At 40.3% G+C, this 21,518-nt stretch overlaps 1 protein-coding gene across 1 annotated transcript in view; it reads right to left on the reverse strand.

The window, feature by feature from the left end:
- The window catches only part of LOC126335162 (juvenile hormone acid O-methyltransferase-like), a 230,888-nt gene that overhangs the window by 196,800 nt on the left and 12,570 nt on the right, over window positions 1-21,518 (reverse strand). Inside the window, exons 4-5 of the mRNA XM_049998136.1 lie at window positions 20,633-20,765; window positions 2,643-2,790 (exon numbers count right to left, since the gene is read on the reverse strand). Of these exons, the coding sequence (XP_049854093.1) occupies window positions 2,643-2,790; window positions 20,633-20,765 (281 nt within the window). The remainder of the gene's footprint in view (window positions 1-2,642; window positions 2,791-20,632; window positions 20,766-21,518) is intronic.

Below are 21,518 nucleotides of genomic sequence, written 5' to 3' on the forward strand. Positions count from 1 at the left end.
GGGCAACCAGGAGCACCGGCGAACGACTACGTGGTGGTCGGACCTTCTGCTTCATTAGTTACGAGCACCCCACGCAACAACAGCAAGAAAAACAAGCAAGGGATGCAACAAGATGACCTACGCAAAGAGAAGTACAAGGACCAGCATATCCAAAAATGAAGTAGGTAAGGCAGTCAGTCTGCTATAAGCTACAGTACGCGTAGCTCAGGATGCCCTAGAAGTCACAACGACAACACGATGCCGACAACAATGTTTAAATGAGCTTGTGTTTTGATAACTGTGTCTTGACTTGCAGCAGACTTTAATTCTGTAGACATTAAATCCTATGAGTCTGATTTACCAGTTGAATGATTGCATTGTGATATTTAAACAGAGCAAAAATTTACTAATGAAGATTGTCTTCAGGTTAATGTTTTTGTATTCTGTAATGAAATGTTCAACCTGTGTGTAAAGTAGTACAGCCCTCCGCCCCCCACACCCAAGTCTCCCACACACACACCAGTCCTCTCTATGAGTTATGTTGTTCACCCCTAATGGAGGGAGGATAATTGGCACTCAATATCTCATTTAAATTGAAGTCTCCCCTTATGACAAGAAAACCAACGACACTATGAAACACTCTGCACATCTGCTCCTATGGCTCGTTCTACGAGAAGTTGGGTCAAACCTGCAACCAGCTCGTCCTGGAACTAGTCCACCAAAAACACTGCTGGGCTGTCGAGACATTGTCCGGAACTGATGCGGGAATAATTTTCTCCACAGAATCCTGAGGACACCTCATCTTCGCGTCAGCTGAGGTCAATCTTGCAGCGAGAGAAAATTTCTCCACAGCAGCTGGAGGGCAAGAATCTTCATATTCCCTGAGGCCAGTCTACCAAGTCCGGGTAGTTATAACATCACATCGAGGGGTTCATGAGGAATAACATTCTAATGTTTAACCTGCACACTTACTGAGCAAGCCGGCCGCGGTGGTCTCGCGGTTCTAGGCGCGCAGTCCGGAACCGTGAGACTGCTACGGTCGCAGGTTCGAATCCTGCCTCGGGCATGGATGTGTGTGATGTCCTTAGGTTAGTTAGGTTTAATTAGTTCTAAGTTCTAGGGGACTGATGACCACAGCAGTTGAGTCCCATAGTGCTCAGAGCCATTTGAACCATACTGAGCAAGGAATGCACACTAGATATGCGATTAGCGACTAGAGAGAGGGGGGTCTGTAAAAGCATTTGATTTACAGTTATTGCCCACTTTTGCTGCTTTCACCCAAACCTCCAAGATGTTACACTCTCAGATCGGTAGCACATATTGTATGTCGAAAGAACATCAACCAAAACACCGATTTAGTTGGAGCTACGTGCTGTCATCTGGTAGAAGATGCGTAAACGGCAATTAAAAGTAGCACTACGGAACACTGGAAAAGCGTATCTGTGAGCGATTGTGTTGTAAATCTCGGGGTGTGTTAGTTGGTAGAGTGAGGTCGTCGTACTATAGGTCCCGGGTTCGCACCCCTTTGATTAAAAATCCTTTTAAGTGTTTAAGCTTGAAATTTATATGAGAGAAACTTCTGCCAATACTGGATTTGTATGGACCCCACGAAGACATTAGTGTTCTTCGTGACAAGCACGCACAAAATAACCTACCAGGAAACAAAATCGCAATTCACGTAATTCCAGCAAACACAACCTTCATTTATCAACCGTCCGATCTTCATTTCTTCAGAGTTTACAAGCATTTGACGCGTAAAATGTCTGATGGTACTCTAGATTCTTCGGCAGAGATTAGTCAGCAACAACGGAAAAATCTTCTTAAGCTGCAGCCCGTCACATACAGTCAGTTTGGTTCTCCACATTTGCATAATTCTCACCGTCACCGGTGGATAATGGCTTTAAAACTTCGACAAAGTTCTGTTTCAGGCACAATCTTTCATTCGGCAATCTCCAGGGTGGATGCACAAATGTAACCTTTAGCAAATGTGCTTGGTGAACAAAAGTAATTTTCTTCATACACTTCTTCTTAAGCAGCCAGTACTGTGAAGCCTTAATTCCTGAATGGATTACGCTCGTTATTATTACGGCTATTACTTTTATTACTGCGACCATTATTATTATTATTATTACTTCTGCACATGTGATGCAACTGTTTCTTCCTTTTTGTTCTGGTTGTATATTCTGTGAAACTGCAAATATACTCTGTAGGTTTACTACGTGCTTTCAATGAAACGGAGTGAAAACAGACAGCCAGGTGCACAGTTCTATAAACATGACGTAGTTCCATATAACACTTTCACTCGTAATATAGTAAATAAAAATTGCATTAATTGGGTTTTAAGCCCAGTATGCTTAGTACAACGATCTATTGCTCTACCAACTTCCCCACGGAAACAATTCCTGATAGTTACTGATCGTAATTCTTTTTGTGTGCTCCATAGATCTCATGTTGCTTTTAATTAACGTTTACGTCGTTCTACTGGACGACAGCACATAGTACAAACTAAATCGGAGCTTTGATTGACACACTATCGACTTACGACGATTGGTACAGGTCTGAGTGTCGGACAGCTGGAGGTTTTGGCGTTAGCTGCACCCAAGCACATGTAAAGCGTTGTTTCTGAGACACTGGCTGACACTAAAGGTAAAGGAGCTGCTCACCTCTACGCTGCATCTCACTCGGGAAGAAGAGCACCTGCGGCGCCACGTCGCAGCGCAGCACCTGGTAGCCCTCGCTCTGGAGCAGCTGGCGGAAGTCGCTCACTGGGTCCTCACTGTGCTGGTACGGAGACACGAACTTCTCCACGTCCTGAGAGGAACGGCAAAGTCCGTGAACATCGACGCTCCACTACAACGCTTGCAAACGATTTGTTTTCAGAAAAGAATACATCGCAATCTACTCCCAACCCCATGCCACATGGCACAGATCCTCGTAACAGACCGAGATGCAACAACTGTCCCATAAGTCCTTCTATAACACCACCCAACCACTCGGTATTTGTGAAATTACAAGTTAACAATGACCGTGAATTATGAATTTCGACCCGTGTCGGGATAAGGCATCCGAATCCGAATTAAATAATGATTATTCCGCGGAAACAGGAGACGTTATAAATTGATCGTTATTGAATGAGTAATTTCATAATAATGAAAATAATGGAAATAAATTGGAAATAAATTTTGCCGAAAGAAATAATTAAGTTGTTAAAGCAATTAAAAAATTGATCGCCGGCTCAACTGATTACCGACAGTACTGTTAAATACGTGAATAATTGTGTCAAAGATAAAGTTTACCTGTTTGTAGCGCAGCAAGTGGAACGTGAAACTTTACATGAGAGCTGTGTCACCCTCAATAATCATATAAAATAATGTCATAAAAATCTAATTACACTAAAACATTAGTGGTTAACTTTCAATAAGTAATTTGATAGTGATTTTGTTCATAATTTGTCAGCTAAGTGCAATGCTGACAACACAGATAATTATCTATCTATATTTTGAATAATGGACTGTCATTCTGTCTATAAAATTACGTACTTTGCACAGATTAATCTACTGATAACGAAATATAGTGCCAATAATTAATTAACTATGTTTTGAATGATAATAATTCATTAATTGGGCGATTGTCAGGTGGAATAAGCTTTATAATTTCGTGAAATATCCTTGAACTAACTTCAGCCGAAAAAATGGTTCAAATGGCTCTGAGCACTATGGGACTTAAAATCTGAGGTCATCAGTCCCCTAGAACTTATGAACTATTTAAACCTAACTAACCCAAGGACATCACACACACCCATGCCCGAGGCAGGACTCGAACCTGCAACCGTAGCGGTCACGCGGTTCGAGACTGAAACGCCTAGAACAGCTCGGTCACACGGCCCGCCACTTCAGCTGAATATGCATGGAAATATATCTTAATAATCAATTTTATTACTTCACTCTGTTATTAAGTTACTACAGTTGGCATAAGCTTATTAAGTGCAACAATTAACTATAATAATCAAACGTTCAAAACAGTCTGAAATTTACTCTTCACCGTCTATTCTAATAATCTGATGCGGGCCGCGGTGGTCTCGCGGTTCTAGTCGCGCAGTCCGGAACCGTGCGACTGCTACGGTCGCAGGTTCGAATCCTGCCTCGGGCATGGATGTGTGTTATGTCCTTAGGTTAGTTAGGTTTAAGTAGTTCTAAGTTCTAGGGGACTAATGACCATAGCAGCTGAGTCCCACAGTGCTCACAGCCATTTGAACAGTTTTTTTAATAATTTGATAAATAACACATTTTCTCTTGATTATGGCGTCACACACTTGGTTCAATAAGATAAGTAAGGACCGGAAGGAACCTACTTGGTGTTATTGTCGGGTGGAATGCAACACTTCGATTATACAATGCTTGTTATTAATTGTTCAACTCCAGAGAAAACCAGTCACTGGCAAGCCTTCCACAATTTTATCCTACGAATGTTACGTAGATCTTACTTCCCTCGTTGTCGGTTGATCGACGGAAGTCCACGGCGGCGACACAATGTGGCATGGGCTTTTACTGTTGAGACTTGGGCCCACAGTGCGCTTCACATTTAAGCCCTGGTTTCTTCAGCACTAGGCCCATTAATCGATAATAACTTGCCCGGCCATGCTTCCAGATATACCGACCATTACTTTCCCGTCGTACTTAGATCGACACAGTAGACGTTAGATGTAACATAGCTAGGAATAGCAGCATTCGACTGTACATCTTACTCCGAGCACGGCGTCACTGCTACTACTGCTCGCTGGCGCGCTCCCGCTCCCAGCGGCACGACAAAACAATCTCTGAGACTTCAACGTTTACTAAATATGCCCTGACTTGCCAATGTTAAATATTACATAATTTAAACATAGTATTTACAATACATATTTACACTAGACAATACATCGTATACAAATGGTCTCATGTGTTAAGTAAGCGAAAAAATTCATAGCAAGGACTGCGTTGTAGTGTCACACTTCCACCATCACCTACTCCAGTCCATCAAAGGCAGGGCTACCTGTGAAACCAGTCAAGTGATCCAAAAGGTAAGCTGCAATTACTGTGCTGCATTTATGTGGACGTGACTGCTAACAAGCTGTTTGTCTGCATGAATGGCCACTGACAAGCTGTGGACAAGAAACAGCTGGACCACCACATTGCTGAGCATGCTGTCAGCACAACTTTCTTCATGTCAATGGTTGCTTCACGGCCTGCACCACCTTGATCCTTCCCACCAGTATATTCTACGTTCCTGTAACCCTCCTGGCCTCAACTGTCGTTAGTCTTTGTTCCACTCTCTAGCCCCTTGCCTGTTCCCGTTCCAGCACTACACAGACCTTTGTTCACCTATGTACCCACAGTCTTTCTATTAGTCTCCTTTCCCATTAACCCTCCACCCCACCCTCCGTCTAACCTCCCGCCTGCACCTAGCTGCCCTACTCGCTCTCCATGGTCCCTGTAAGCTCCCACAGGCAGCACTTTAGCGTCCCCCAGTCCACACTGCTATCCCTCCCCCTCCCCCCGCCCCCAGGCTTCTCATTACCCACACCACAGAGTCCCGTCTCCCATTATGCGCAGCTGATCCCAGTGTTGCTTCAGCAGCCAGAGACTGCTGTGGTCTCTAAGGGGTATAAACATTGTAAGGTTCCAAGTCGATGCAGTCAAAAGATACAGCTATGTATGTCACATATTTCCATATTCGCAAAACTCATTCATCAAGACCTATAGGATACTTCCGTTGACCTAGAATCATGAAATTTGGCTAGAAACAAGGTTTCAGAGTACAATTTTAAAGCAAAAAAAATCGAAAATGCTTAATTTGAAAAACTATAACACGAAAAAGTATTTTTTGGTCATTTTTCATCTGTCTGTTTGTCTGTCCGTCCCTTAAGGCAAACTTTCTCTGCAACAGGTTGGCGTATGATATTCAAGTCCTATGGCCCCTTCCCAATGTAAAAATTTTAGCTTCTAAGTCAATACTATCAAAAGAAATGGCCGATTATCACATATTTTGATACTCGAAACCTCACTCACCAAAACCTATAGCGTACTTCCCATTGAATTAGAACCAAGAAATTTGGTAAAAATCAAGGTTTCACAGTACAAGTAAAGCAAAAATCCGAAATTATTAATCTTTAATTATATAACACGAAGAAAAATATTCCTTTTTTCATTTGTTATCAACTTCAAGTTTGAAGGTAAAACATTATCGAATGTCTGCGAATCCCTGCGGTCGATATCTTGCCAATATCAATGTCGATAACTGGAACAACTAGTCAGTATCATCACCGATTCCCATAATAGAGGGAAATGACACCATGATTCCTGCAGGGCTGTCCATAATTCCGTATGAGTGCGAGTGGTTGGAGATCTCTTCTGAGCACGTTCCAAGGCGTCTCAGTTATGATGAAAATGCACATGTCCGCGGAGTTTGGTGGCCAACGTCAGTGTTTAAATTCAGAAGAGTGTTCTTGGAGCCACTCTGTAGCAATTCTGGACGTGTGGAGTGTCGAACTGTCCTCCTGGAGTTGCCGAAGTCCATCGGAAAGCACAATGGACATGAATGGATCCAAGTCATCAGACTGGATGCTTACGTACGTGTCACCTGCCAGAGTCGTATCTAGACGTATCAGGGGTCCCGTATCATTCTAACTGCAGACGTTCCGCACCATTGCAGAGCCTCCACCGGTTTGAACAGTCCCCAGCTAACATGCAGTGTCCATGGATTCATGAGGTTGTCTCCATAGCCGTATACGTCCATCCGCTTGACACAATTTGAAACAAGACTCGTCTGACCAGGCCATATGTTACCAGTAATCAAGAGTGCAATTTCGGTGTTGTCGGGCCAAGGCAAGGCGTATTGCTTTGTGTTGTGCAGTCATCAACGGTACACGAGAAAGCCTTCTGCTCTGATAGCACATATCGTTGAAGTTTCGTTAAATGGTTCGTATACTGACACTTGCTGATGGCCGAGCATTGAAATCTGCAGAAATTTGTGGAAGCCTGTCATGCTCAACGATTATCTTCAGTCGTCATTGATCCCTTTCTTGCAGGATCTTTTTCTAGCCGCGGCGATGACGGAGATTTAATGTTTTACTGCATTCCTGATGTTCGATGTACACACGTGTAATTGCCTTACGGGAAAATCCCCACTTTTTCGCTACCGCGAAGATGCTGCGTCCCATCGCTCCTGGGCTGACTAAAACACCACGTTCAAACTCACTTAAATCTTTGTAACCTGCCATTGTAGTAGCAGTAACCGATGTGACAACTGCACCAGATACTCTTTGTCTTATGTAGGCGTTCCCGGCCGCTGCGCCGTATTTTGCCTGTTCACATCTCTCTGTATTTGAATACTCATGCCTCTCTCAGTTTCTTTGGCGCTTCAGTGTAGCTTAAAAATATTCCACGTGTGGTTCCGTCTGCATGGGTGTCAGATTTTCTATATACAATGAGAGTAGTACGTTTTGGTAGATTATATCTCTCGTTCCTCATGAGCTAGCTCAGTAGAACTTACACAGAACTTAACAAAACATCTACTTTTCAGGTCTAAATCACTTAATTGCTTTTAAATTACTTAGAAAAGTCAATAAATCTGAACATTTTTTCGTATCACGTTCACCAATTTTCAAATTATTATTTATATTTCATATAAAACGTAAATGTAAGAAAACGAAATTTAATATTTCTTTATAAAAAGTGAACGTAAGAAAATAAAACGTAATGGATTATGGTGAATATAAAATATCTATCCTTTGCTCAAAATTTTCCTAATTCTTTCTTCTTGAGCAGCCAAACGATTTTTATGAACTGTCGATTGTACTTGATTTTTTTGTGTTCTTGTTTTACCAACAGTTCTACCACATTCACATGTAGCTTTAATTTTCTGATGTCTCTATACACTTTCTTTACAAATCCATTTTTCGTTACTTATCTTTATGAAATTCATTGATATTCTTTTTTCTACACAGTCGCAACAATGCTTTAGCTGTTTGATATTGTCCATTTAAAGATTATGAAATTTAATAGGACACAATTAACTTCATTCCTAAAAAGTGCAAACACCGTCCACTGTGTTAGTCCTATAAACCGAGCTTCCGGGCTTTGACCTCCAGTGCGTCAGTGCATCTTGCTCCTGAGATAACAGAGGGCTCCATAATTTTGTGATGAAACACACCACCTGCTAATTAGGATGGGTCTTAAACTTACCCTTTACATGGTTATAGATCGTACAGAAGCGAGAATAGAAAACGTTTTGTCAAATAGCTAGTTCTTCTCTAACCACTGATTCTTTGATGATTTTATGAGATAATGGTCAAAATCCTTCAGTCTTCATACTCGGTTTAGAGCTTTGACGCAGTAAATATCTTCTAAAATGGTATATATATTAGGTATTCGTGTGACAAAGTACATTCTACAAGCACTACTTCCATCAGTTCATTTTGGATGCAAATAAGTTACTTTCTTCACATTTTCGTGTTTTATCGGAAGTGAAGAAACGTGAATAACATGTAAATAATAGGAGGAATACTGAAGATAACTTTAAAAACAATTAATTTATGTTTAAAGTAAAACATGTTCCGCTATTATTTTCAATGGATCGTCCATCAGCGCCATTTCTGAAAGAAGTTTTCAACTGCATTAGATTGGCGCGAGAGAATGTTTCACGTAAGACATACTACAAATAGAGCATAAGAATGTATACGTAAGTTCATTCAGTGTGCAACCTTTCTTTCACTGACGGAAATTGTTGCTCTAGGTCAGTATTATCTTTAACTAGAGGTCACCTGCCACCGAACAAAATATGAGTTGCAAACTCCTAGTACAGCTGAAGCAGACTTGTCCTGCAGCTAGCGCTTTCCATCGATTTCACGCAAATCTTAATTCATTTTGAAAATTCAAAATGCTAATATAATCTACATATAAAACGCTATACAAAAGAAATACAATGAGTAATCATTTTCTAATTACCTTACTAAATTTTTCAGTTTTGTTTTCCTTATCTTCCTGAAAATATTTTAAAATGAAATGAAAACATAATGTTCAAATTTCATTAACTATTTCTTATTTTTATTCATAAATATAGTTAAAAACTTTCAGTAAGTATTCTGTGCCAAGCATTGTAAGTTAAATTTTTCTTACTATACATTCCTACATACGTTGAAGTATCTGAAGGAATTTGTTCATTAACAGTTCCACGCAAAGATTCCTAGTCCTTTCCCATGAACTTACAATATTATTTCTACATGTTATATTAATCACATAGATAGGACAGCTCGTTATGAAATTACATGGAATTACGTCAGCATCTGATGTGTGTAGTGTAACTCATTTAAAATCGAGAAATGGATTGTATGCTTTGAGAATATTATTTTGTGGGTTAATATTCCAGATTTCCTGTGGGAAAATTTCATTTGTTCCATGTAATGTGGTCGAATAACGAAGAGTGAAGTAACTGATTATTTTTACAATATGTCTGAAATGTAATAAATTCGAGCTATGGCATATCAAATAATGCAGAGTTATGTGATATCTAGTTCGAAATTTTTCTTACTACTCAATCCTGCTACTTCTAGAGTTGTACTTCATAAAAAGATATCTTAACTTCCGATTTTTTCAGAATATTTTCTCGTTGTTCTAACTTGTAAGTTGATTCATATTTTATAGTTAGTACACGAAATTCCATCAATTCTATTACAATTTTTCCTTCCTTAGGAAGTCTATCTATAATTTCATTCCAGCAACATTATAACCAGGCAATCTAAAAATTGCCTCTCCAGAACTAGAAGACCTAGTAAAAATTGCGTTATCGCACGTAATTTCTTTATAACATTTAAAAAATCAACCAAGAATAGATAATAGATAAGGTAGTATATTTTTCTTACTCTTTATTTTACTGTTATCTAAGCTTATTTTATCAGTAACAGATGAAGTCAGATAAAACAGAGCTGTTGATGAAATCAAAGAATGTGCTACACGTACAAATATTTACTATTAATTCAGTCTTGATCACGATTTATTTATCAAAGTGACCGGTTTCGACCACTACTGTGGTCGTCTTCAGACCTAGAGGTTGTATACAAAGCTTTAATTAGAGAGCTACATACATTAAAGGAAATACATAAAGCTATAAAGCTATAAAAAATTGAATTACCATTGAGTAGGAACCTCTTTCTGTTGGAGAATCAATACTGGATAAACCAGTTTATCTTCTTTATTGTTACTGTAATCATGTGATAGAGAGGTGGGTTGTCAGCAGCATATTATGCTGCTCTTGAGTCGCGAGTGGTGCACGAAATATGACATGAGGGTGGTACAGATAATAAATAAAAATGGCAGGCAAAAACTGTAGACACGAAAAACAATAAAACCCGTTGACACAGTGCACAAAACACGGACGACTGCGACGGCACAGGTGAACAGTGGTGCCGTGACGGCTAAAGAACACTAAACACAAACGAAGGCACACACACGAGACACTGATGGCGATGATCTCCGGCGCGCGAATGCCCACTGAGTGTGTACGAGTCCGGGGACCTGCCAAGAGAGGAGAATGGGGGTGGGGGAGGGAGAAGGGATAACAGAGATGCCACAGGCAGGGGAGAGAGGGGGAGTTAGGAAGGGAGGAATGGGGTGTGGAAGCCTGGTTGAAGAGGGGTGGAGGAACGGGGGATGGGGGGAAAACCAGAGAGAAGGGATGGAGGGTGCCCAAAGGAAAAGACACAGGAAGTTGGACTGATCAAAGTTGACAGGAGGGGTAGATGGAGGGGAGGAGGACATCATCAGGGAGGGAGAGCCGGTGGAAGCCACCTTGGGAGAGGGTAAGGAGGGTGGAGAAATGGAGACTGGGTGGGACGTGAGAATACAGGCGCGGCAGCAGGTGGGGGTGGGAGAGGATGGAGGAGACAAATGGGTGAAGAGGATCAAGTTTTTGGGAGATGTACAGGATCCATATCCGGAGAAACCAGTGCACGTCTTACTATATATAATGGAGGCTCCACCCACTTCAGACTGGATGATGTCATTACTAACCAATGAGTTATAAGTCGAATTAGAATTTAAAATTTCTTACTTAAAAGAACACTGTCAAGAATTAAAAATAAATACACACTAAACTTAGCTTATTAAACAGCTACAGTCAATTAGAAAGCGTTAAAATATTTAACTATATAGGAAAAATGAACTTTGGTTTGGCAGTACATGGGCAGCCCTCTCAAGGCCTGCTAGTGAACCACTGGTTTCCATGGTGAAGTTGGACGCCGTTGCATACATGAGGCAGCAGGCTTCTTTCCACTGATAGTTGTTCTAAAGTCGATAGTCGAATTAGTGGTTGCCATGGTGAGGACAAACAACAGTGCAAAGATGTGGCAGCAGGCTTATCTCCAACGAAGTTGTTGTGAAAGTGGAATGGCGAATACTGTCGCGTCAGACGATGTATTATTGAGCTGCAACATGTCTTTATTGAAACGATTTTCAATGGGTAAGCTGCAATAATCTGTAGCTGACATGTATACTACATTCTGCACAAATACAATACGAAGTAGTTATCTGTATGTATGAAATATTGTCTATGAAGTTGGTATGTAAAATACATGTGACAGTTTTTAAAGGCTTTGCTATTCCTCAAGTTATATGTCATTCTTATAAGCAAATAAAAATAATGAAAAAGGAAGAAAAATTACCAAATTATGTGCCAAAGTGGCAAAAATAAAAGAATGTGAATTAGCAATATGCAGTCTAAAAGCGTATAAGCAAAAATTCTAAAACAGATAGTCATAAAATAATGTCTGATGAATAAAATTACAGTGTAAAGATAAAATATTTCCTAAAGGTCTTAATAGTTTTTAAAAAAATTTAAAAAACAAAGGACAGGAGAGTGAGCATTCTAAAGAAGATCATCGAAAAGCTAAAAAAAATGTTTATCTATGAACTGAAGTTATTCGTTTAAAACATTTAATGGATTACTTTTTTTGAAGTGAAAAGATTTCAATTTCTTCTAAGCTATCTTACAGTGTTCCTTTTGGCACAGTATTTAATTTTTTTCAAAATGTTTGAAATGCAACCCTCAGAATGATTGTAACCATCAAGATGTTGACCAAACATTGATTTGGTACGTGCAGTACCAGAAGTAAGTTCTTTGAAACGTGTTGAAAAGTTAGAGCTAGTTTGGCCAATATACTGTTTCGCACAGTCATTACATGTTATTTTTTTAAAACGCCTGACTTTTGGTATATATTTGAGTCTCCAATTGTGTGTTTCAGTTTCATCTGTAGGGGGTTATTAGCTTAAAAAGCTATTGTCACCCTTGTATTCTTAAATAATTTATTTATTTAACTGAAATAGGTCCCATGTATGTAATTTTTTTAAATCACTTCTTGGAATTTGTAAGAGCATAATTTGTTTCTTTTAATTTTTGATATAACAGATCAACCTGAAGGGAATTATAATTGTTAGCAACTGCTATCTGTTTTCATGTATCAATTTCCTTCTGGATTGCATCATGTTGGAGAGGAAATTTCAGTATCCTATGTATCATAGTTTTAAAAAATGCCATTTTGTATCTTGATAGATGGCATGATTTAGCATTTATTATTACGTCAGTTGATGTGGATTTTCTATAAATAGATATATTATGTTCTCCAATCTTATTTGTAATTATGAGGTCCAGCAAATTAATACTATTGGTACTTTCGTGTTCTACTGTAAATACAAGTATTGGATGTAAATTATTTGAGTTGTTAGCGAAAGCCTCAATTTCTTCCTTAGAGCTGTCATATAATAGCAATGTGTTGTTAACATATCTTTAGTAGTATATGATTTTATTTGTCATTTCTGGATTAATTTTGATAAAATTGAATTTCAACATAATTGACAAATATATCTGCTATAGTCCTAGCCAGGGAATTCCCCATTGCAATTCCATCTTCCTGTATGTATATTTTATTATTAAATGAAAAATAATTAAAATATTAGCGTAATTCTTAACAAATTGATGAATTCTACCATTTCTTCATGGCTCATGATTTTGTGATACATTAAGTTATCATTAATAATAGAGATAGACTCTTGAACAGATATATTTGTGTAAAGATTTGTGATGTCCAACGATGCGAACCTTGGGTTTTTTGAATAATCATATCATAAATTAACTTTGTTAATTCAAAACTGTTTTTAATACTACTATTTTCTTCATAAATGTAGAAGGATTTTAAGATTTGATTAAGCTTTTTGTTCAGGTTATAAGAGGCCTGTTGGTATTATTATCAACTGGAAGAATTTGTAAATTTGGTTTGTGTAATTTGATTTGTGATCTCAACTTAGGTAAAGTGGGGTTCATAACTTTAAGTGTTATATTATTTTTAGGTGAAAGTAAAGAGTCACTGTCATCAATCAGCTTTTTAATTTTTGTTTGAAATCTTGAAGTCAGGTTTTTATTAACCTCAGTTATTCCATTACCGTTAAAAAGTTGTAAATTCTTGGAAACAAAATCATGTTCGCTAACAATGACAAGAGTATTTCCTTTATCTACCTTGATTGCAACAGCTTTATTAGTTATTAACTTCTGGTTGATTTATTTTACGAGTTTTAATTCATTATTAAGTAATGCATTATGTGTTTTAAAGGAACAACTTCAGTTCTAAGACAAACATTTTTTTGAGCTTTTCGATGATCTTCTTAGGAATGTTTACTTTCCTGTCCTTCGTTTTTTAAATTTTTTTAAAAAATTATTTAAACTTCTAGGAAATATTTTATCTTTACATTGTAATATTATTCGCCTAACATTATTTTATGACTATCTGTTTTAGAATTTTTACTTATATGCTGTTAGACTGCATACTGCTAATTCACAGTCTTTAATTATTGCCACTTTGGCTCAAAATTTTGTAATTTTTCTTCGCTTTTCATTATTTTTATTAGCTTATAAGACTGGCATATAACTTGAGGCATAGCAATGCCTTTAAAAATTGTCACATGTAATTTACAGACCAACTTCATAGACAATATTTCATACATACAGATAACTACTTCGTATTGTATTTGTGCAGAATGTAGTATACATGTCAGCTACAGATTATTGCAGCTTACCCACTGAAAATCGTTTCAATAAAGACATGTTGCAGCTCAATAATACATCGTCTGACGCGACAGTATTCGCCATTCCACTTTCACAACAACTTCGTTGGAGATAAGCCTGCTGCCACATCTTTGCACTGGCGTTTGTCCTCACCATGGCAGCCACTAGTTCAACTATCGACTTTACAACAAATATCAGTGGAAAGAAGCCTGCTGCCTCATCTTTGGAACGGCGTCCAACTTCACCATGGGAACCAGTGGTTCCAAATGGTTCACTAACAGGCCTTGAGAGGCAATCCATGTACAGCTAAACCGAAGTTCATTTTTACTACATAGTTAAATATTTTAACGCTTCTCAATTGGCAATAGCTGTTTAATAAGCTAAGTTTACCATGTATTTATTTTTAATTCTTGACAATTTTCTTTGAACTGAGAAATTTTAAATTGTAATTCGACTTATAACTCATTGGTTAGTAATGACATCATCCAGCCTGAAGTGGGTGGAGCCTCCATTATGTATAGTAAGATTTGCACTGGTCTCTCCAGTACTGATTCTCCAACAGAAAGAGGTTCATACTCAATGGTAATTCATCTTTTTATAGCTTCATAACTTTATGTATCTTCTTTAATGTATGTAGCCCTCTTACTAAAGCTTTGTATACAACCTGTGGGTATGAAGGTGACAACAGTTGTGGTCGAAACCGGTCATCTTGATAAATAAATTGTGATCAAGACTGTTTTTAATAGTAAAAATTAAAAAATTTGCGATTCTAGATAAAATCTTATTTCTTTCCTTTACAGTCACAAAATGAAACACTTTTGTTACATTATGATTGTATTTTCTGTCATACGTTGGATAATACGATTCTGATTCATCTAGATTAGCTATAACAGTTCTTAAGTTCACCTAAAATTGCGCATAGTTTGGATGAAGTCATCAATATTTCTTTCATTCTCTGTACCCTCGTTGGGTACATTTAAATGATGTTTACTTTTCTCATTTGCAAGGAATGATTTTTTTGATTTCCCGCCACTTTGAAGTTATGAAAAGTGACCTAGGAAGTGTGTTCGTATTCGCAGGTCTACCATCTTGGATCGCCATCCTCAATTGTGATGTCATGTCAAATATCACATCATATCCTAAGTGATAGTACTTTCGATAATAAGCGAAATTGTGAGATTACATGACATATAGACACATACTCTGCAAGAAACTGCACAAAGCATGGCAAAGGTTAGGTAGTGTTGTAGGGGTTCTCTACCACACGAAAAGCTGTCCCAAGTAGCGATGAGTCGGCAACGTCTAACTGAAACGAACATGGCGCCCTTGGTAGTAGAGGGGGTGTGGCACAGTCGCTTAAAGCAGTCACTGCAGAGAAGACTCACCTCGCGATGGACATGTATAGGTAGCGACTCGGAAATATCAGACTTACGTGTAGCTGGTGTGTCCATGTACTGCTCATCTGATTACGTGGGTTGCTTGTATTCGAAACGATTTACTTTTGTGTTTGTGTTGCTGCACCATAAAAGGTCAGAGAGCATAATATATCCTCTTAAAGAGCTCGAAAAGCTGAATATTTCATTATAATTGTATCAGTAGCATATAAAATTAACAGAGATTCGTTGCGGCGAAGAAAATGGTAACGCATAAATCTTGGAAAGCTTGTCAACGAAACATGATAAAATAACAATCTGGGAATCAGATGCATTAGTTACAAAAAGTCTGTGCTAACAGAAAAGGACGTAATTTGCCATTGGAATGATACGACTCTTTGTTTCCTAGTAGTAATTTTAGGCAGTTTCAATAATTTAGAGATAGTGTGCAGTCATTGTAGTTATATTTGTTATCATTTATGGGAGAACTGTCGTGTAAACTGGTGTCTATCTCGGATTCGCCTGCGACGCCATCAACCCGCAACGCATCTCTGTTCAGCGGGTTATCGTCAGTCCAACACCTGCGGTCATGCTGGTTCCCGCCAATCTACAGAGGGTCTCCCGGTAAGCAGCTAGAGGGCGCAGAACAGGCGTCACTCCAGACACGTATATCTAGCTGCATTCGCTGCAGCTTCGCTAGCCAATAGGAAAATTATAACCTTCCGCCGCGCTAGTATTTCTCCCAGCACGGAGCCAGCTAGAGCCAGTTCTGTCTCCGCCAGCCAGAGACTCAAATACCACCACTATTTGGATACAGCCTCAGATAGGACGTCGCCCGCGATCTGCGCTCTGAGCATTTGTGTTCGCGCCGTGGACAAGTCGTACTGCCCGTGAGATACAACTTTGCATACGTACTTTGTTTTGAAGACAGACCTTTCATTGCTCACGAGAACAATTAAGCTCTCAAGAATCTATTCCGGTTTCGTTGAAGAACAGTTATTTGTGATGAAACTTTCCTTCACAATACAAGGAAGAATCGCTGCAAAACGTTTAATTTCTCTGTTGCGCTGCTTCAGAAACCGTGACTGTTTGTGTTCGAAGTTTACTTGTTCAAATAAACGAAGTTAAATTATGTCTACTTGTGATAGTGTGGAAATATCCCGAGTGAGAAATACCTCATTCACATCTTAATGTAACATCTTGAATTAATCAGCTCAAAAGCGCACATTAGAATTAGGTGACCTTAGTGATATAGGGGGGGGGGGGGGGGGGGGAGGGGGCAATTATAGAACTACATGAAATAAAATCGTCATAGCTTCTCTGAATGGTTTGCGTTAGGAAGTTTAAACTGCACTGTTACTGCACTGTTGGCTGCTTAGCATGGTGGGAAATAGCTTGCGCATTGTTGTTTGGCTCAGCAACGAAGCCCACCTTCGTTTGGATGGGTTTGTCACTAACCAAAATAATGGCGTTTGGGGGATGGATAATCAGCATTTCGCGATCGAGAAGTGCCTCTGTGGTAGGCAATGTCTAGTCACGCATTGTCGGTTCGATATTCGTTGATTGTTGATGCCACGGTGACTACCGCACGGCACGTGACGGTTTTGGAAGATGATTGCATCTCCATTAATCGAAGTGACCCTCATTTCGACAAGATATGGTTCGTGAGAGGCGGAGCTCGACCCCAACGAAGCAGGAGAGTGTTTGATGTTCTAGAATAGCACTTTGGGGACACACATTATGGCTTTCAGGTACTCAGAAGCCACTGCATGGGCCTCAACTGGCCACCATATTCCCTGTATCAAAACACATGCGACACCTTTTTGTGGGGCTATATTGATAACACGTTTGCAGCAATAACCCCAAAACCATCTCTGAGCTGCAAACAGCCACTCAGGAGGTCATCGACAGCACCGCTGTTCTGACACTTCAGCGGGTCATGCAGAATTTCGTTATTCGTCTGTGCCACATCATCGCCAACGATGGCTGCAATATCGAACATGTCGTAATCTAAATCCGAATATTTGTAGTGGTGTTCATATGTTGAATACACTCCTGGAAATTGAAATAAGAACACCGTGAATTCATTGTCCCAGGAAGGGGAAACTTTATTGACACATTCCTGGGGTCAGATACATCACATGATCACACTGACAGAACCACAGGCACATAGACACAGGCAACAGACCATGCACAATGTCGGCACTAGTACAGTGTATATCCACCTTTCGCAGCTATGCAGGCTGCTATTCTCCCATGGAGACGACCGTAGAGATGCTGGATGTAGTCCTGTGGAACGGCTTGCCATGCCATTTCCACCTGGCGCCTCAGTTGGACCAGCGTTCGTGCTGGACGTGCAGACCGCGTGAGACGACGCTTCATCCAGTCCCAAACATGCGCAATGGGGGACAGATCTGGAGACCTTGCTGGCCAGGGTAGTTGACTTATACCTTCTAGAGCACGTTGGGTGGCACGGGATACATGCGGACGTGCATTGTCCTGTTGGAACAGCAAGTTCCCTTGCCGGTCTAGGAATGGTAGACCGATGGGTTCGATGACGGTTTGGATGTACCGTGCACTATTCAGTGTCCCCTCGACGATCACCAGAGGTGTACGGCCAGTGTAGGAGATCGCTCCCCACACCATGATGCCGGGTGTTGGTCCTGTGTGCCTCGGTCGTATGCAGTCCTGATTGTGGCGCTCACCTGCACGGCGCCAAACACGCATACGACCATCATTGGCACCAAGGCAGAAGCGACTCTCATCGCTGAAGACGACACATCTCCTCCATTCGTCCCTCCATTCACGCCTGTCGCGACACCACTGGAGGCGGGCTGCACGATGTTGGGGCGTGAGCGGAAGACGGCCTAACGGTGTGCGGGACCGTAGCCCAGCTTCATGGAGACGGTTGCGAATGGTCCTCGCCGATACCCGAGGAGCAACAATGCCCCTAATTTGCTGGGAAGTGGCGGTGCGGTCCCCTACGGCACTGCGTAGGATCCTACGGTCTTGGCGTGCATCCGTGCGTCGCTGCGGTCCGGTCCCAGGTCGACGGGCACGTGCACCTTCCGCCGACCACTGGCGACAACATCGATGTACTGTGGAGACCTCACGCCCCACGTGTTGAGCAATTCGGCGGTACGTCCACCCGGCCTCCCGCATGCCCACTATACGCCCTCGCTCAAAGTCCGTCAACTGCACATACGGTTCACGTCCACGCTTTCGCGGCATGCTACCAGTGTTAAAGACTGCGATGGAGCTCCGTATGCCACGGCAAACTGGCTGACACTGACGGCGGCGGTGCACAAATGCTGCGCAGCTAGCGCCATTCGACGGCCAACACCGCGGTTCCTGGTGTGTCCGCAGTGCCGTGCGTGTGATCATTGCTTGTACAGCCCTCTCGCAGTGTCCGGAGCAAGTATGGTGGGTCTGACGCACCGGTGTCAATGTGTTCTTTTTTCCATTTCCAGGAGTGTAAATTGTGTGCACACCGTAGTTTGTAACTAATTTACGTTTTATTCAAATAGTTCAAAAATTCTCACCCTGTAGAATTCGTAATGATATACTGGTGCAGATTCGGCTCCTAAGAACTGGTTATTTTGGAAAGTCTCGCCAGAGTATGTCTAAAGCCCATTATACGTGAGCGATTTTGTTGTCTCCATTGACTACTCACTGCAGGACCTCTGGCGTTGTACTAATGTAACAAGTCTCGTCTGTCACGAGTAGTTGCTCTTGATGACACCTCAGCGCCAAAAGTGCTTGCGTTGTGAGAGCTGTCTGATCAGCAGTTTGGCTCTCGAAGTGAGGTTATGAAGAGCAATCCGTTTTACTAAAATAAAATCTACATATTGTAATAGAACTGAGAAAAAGCAATGATGATAAAGTTTATTATTAATGATCAAGGCGTAATTCGTAGCAGATCCTCTGAACAAAGGACGTATGCTGATTTCTCCACTCTCTGGAGAAATGAAAGAATAGGCAAATTGTCACTCAAACACTTCGAAACATCTGCATTTATTTCTTCAAAAAATACACGCAACAACAGAATTAAAAATTCGGAGGCATTACTTTTCTACAAGCCCTCGCATCTGTCGAACAGTGACTTACTTGGCGCATCAGCGCTCACAAGTTAGAAATTTTACATTGTTACCTACGTTGTATGGAGGTACAAGACACCATCTATGGACTTTCACATTTCGTTTTAAGCACATCTGGTGCACGATTTTGCTATAAATACCAGCTGATGCGGACAAAAGGCACCAGGAAATAGTGTTTATGGAATCTGTTGAAATAGCTTTTTAAATTAATTGCAAACTCTTTGCATTGGCCACAAAATTTATTGTAACTTATTTGTTTGTACAGTTCGAGGGAACTGCGTTCATTTGAATTATCAGTTGAACAAGAACCGGCTGGTGCAATCAGACACCTAGACAACGTAGAGCCATAGACAGTAGTGTGATTGCATTCCAGTTCAGCCATATTCCAAGGGATGGTGCAGTATAATTTATTGTTATCAGCTTGGCCGGTAATATCGCATCTTCCGGTTCTTATCGTACATGAAACTAGGGAAGACTGAGTGCTGCGATGCCTCTCTCTGCTCTATGATTAGCCCTGTTCATTGACCACGGGACACCAGAAGACTCCTGTTGATGATCGCAGCAGGGGGTCGAAACGTCGAGTACTCGAGAACGTTGAACAACTCTGAGAATCTTAAAGTCAATCGTAATGGGTACGACAGCCCTCCGATTTATAAAAGAAAATTCTTCGTGGCTAGTAACTTTGGTTTCGTTTGAGGAAAAGGCAGAATGCAGTGGTGGTCAACATGGTCCCTCCCACCCACATGTGGGCGTTTCAACTTTCGAGCTGGGCGGTAGCCGGTAGGGATTTTGAAAATAATTTTATTAGGCTTTAAAGAAAAATTTTGACGATAAGGGACTGACTACTGTATGTTTTAACTTGATGTAGCTCGGCTTTATAAATTTTGTAAAGTAAACTTATCTCTACTTCATAAATCATATTTACTGTTTAATCGGTGGACGGTTAGAAAATTTTACAACTAACACAGAAACAAAAGTGGGTGGCAGGCTAAACAAGTTCACTTTTCCTGACGTAGGGCTTTTTTAGAATTATTAAACATAATTTCCCAAGTATTTCTAAGATTTAGGGGAATATCGGGTAGACCTAAGGGTTACCTGCATGTACCGAGCCCAACGCGAGTCTTTCGCCATTTCTTCAAACACTGTGTAAAACACCATGTTAGCGATTATGCTGAAGACAGCCTCTCCCCCAGGCACCAACAGCTTGTGAATGTTCTGGACAGCGCGCCTGTGAAAATATTAATGTATTAGATGGCATTGTCCCAGTGGAGGACACATAAGAGTTTCTGAATTTTTGTAAGAATCAAATGAACGAATTACAACAAAACTATTTTGTGGTGAAAATGTACAACAATAATACTAAAAACCAAGATAAAATAAGGTGTTTTTAATCACACATTATGCAAAAGAAGTTAAATTAACAGGCTTGAACTTGGTGTTCACAACGCCGAACACATTATGAGAACGATAACATTGTAAATGTGAGCACAAAAATGAAATTACGGTAAATTCAGTGTCGTTGTAAGTCTCCAATGTAACCATTCCTTGCTCTCTGTTGATACCTTGTGCTAATAGAAAACCAGCAGATTGAGCACACCTTGGTGAAAATTCAGAATGGCACTTCATTAATTCCATAAAAAAAATTACTGACTACAACTCTTTTTGTTCCTGTTGCTTCAAATGTTACATTAAATTATAGACTAATTGTAAAATTACTACTTTTTAGGGGCAAAGAACAGTTTTCCTAAAAATTTAAGATGTCTATCCTCCAACCGATTAATGACAGAGTTTTTAAATTTATCTTACGAATATACCACTGTTGTACATAGCCCGGTATTAAAGCGACATGTTCTTCTAACGGACTCTTATGAAAAGGGAACAACCCTTCTCCTGAATTTAGCAGCTAATGCGCTATCGACGGCACTTTTTTTTACTGTCACTGCATCGCATTGTGATTTCTTTGAAATTCTCATTCTGGTAC

Source organism: Schistocerca gregaria, chromosome 2 (assembly GCF_023897955.1).
Source record: "Schistocerca gregaria isolate iqSchGreg1 chromosome 2, iqSchGreg1.2, whole genome shotgun sequence".
Taxonomy (NCBI): domain Eukaryota; kingdom Metazoa; phylum Arthropoda; class Insecta; order Orthoptera; family Acrididae; genus Schistocerca; species Schistocerca gregaria.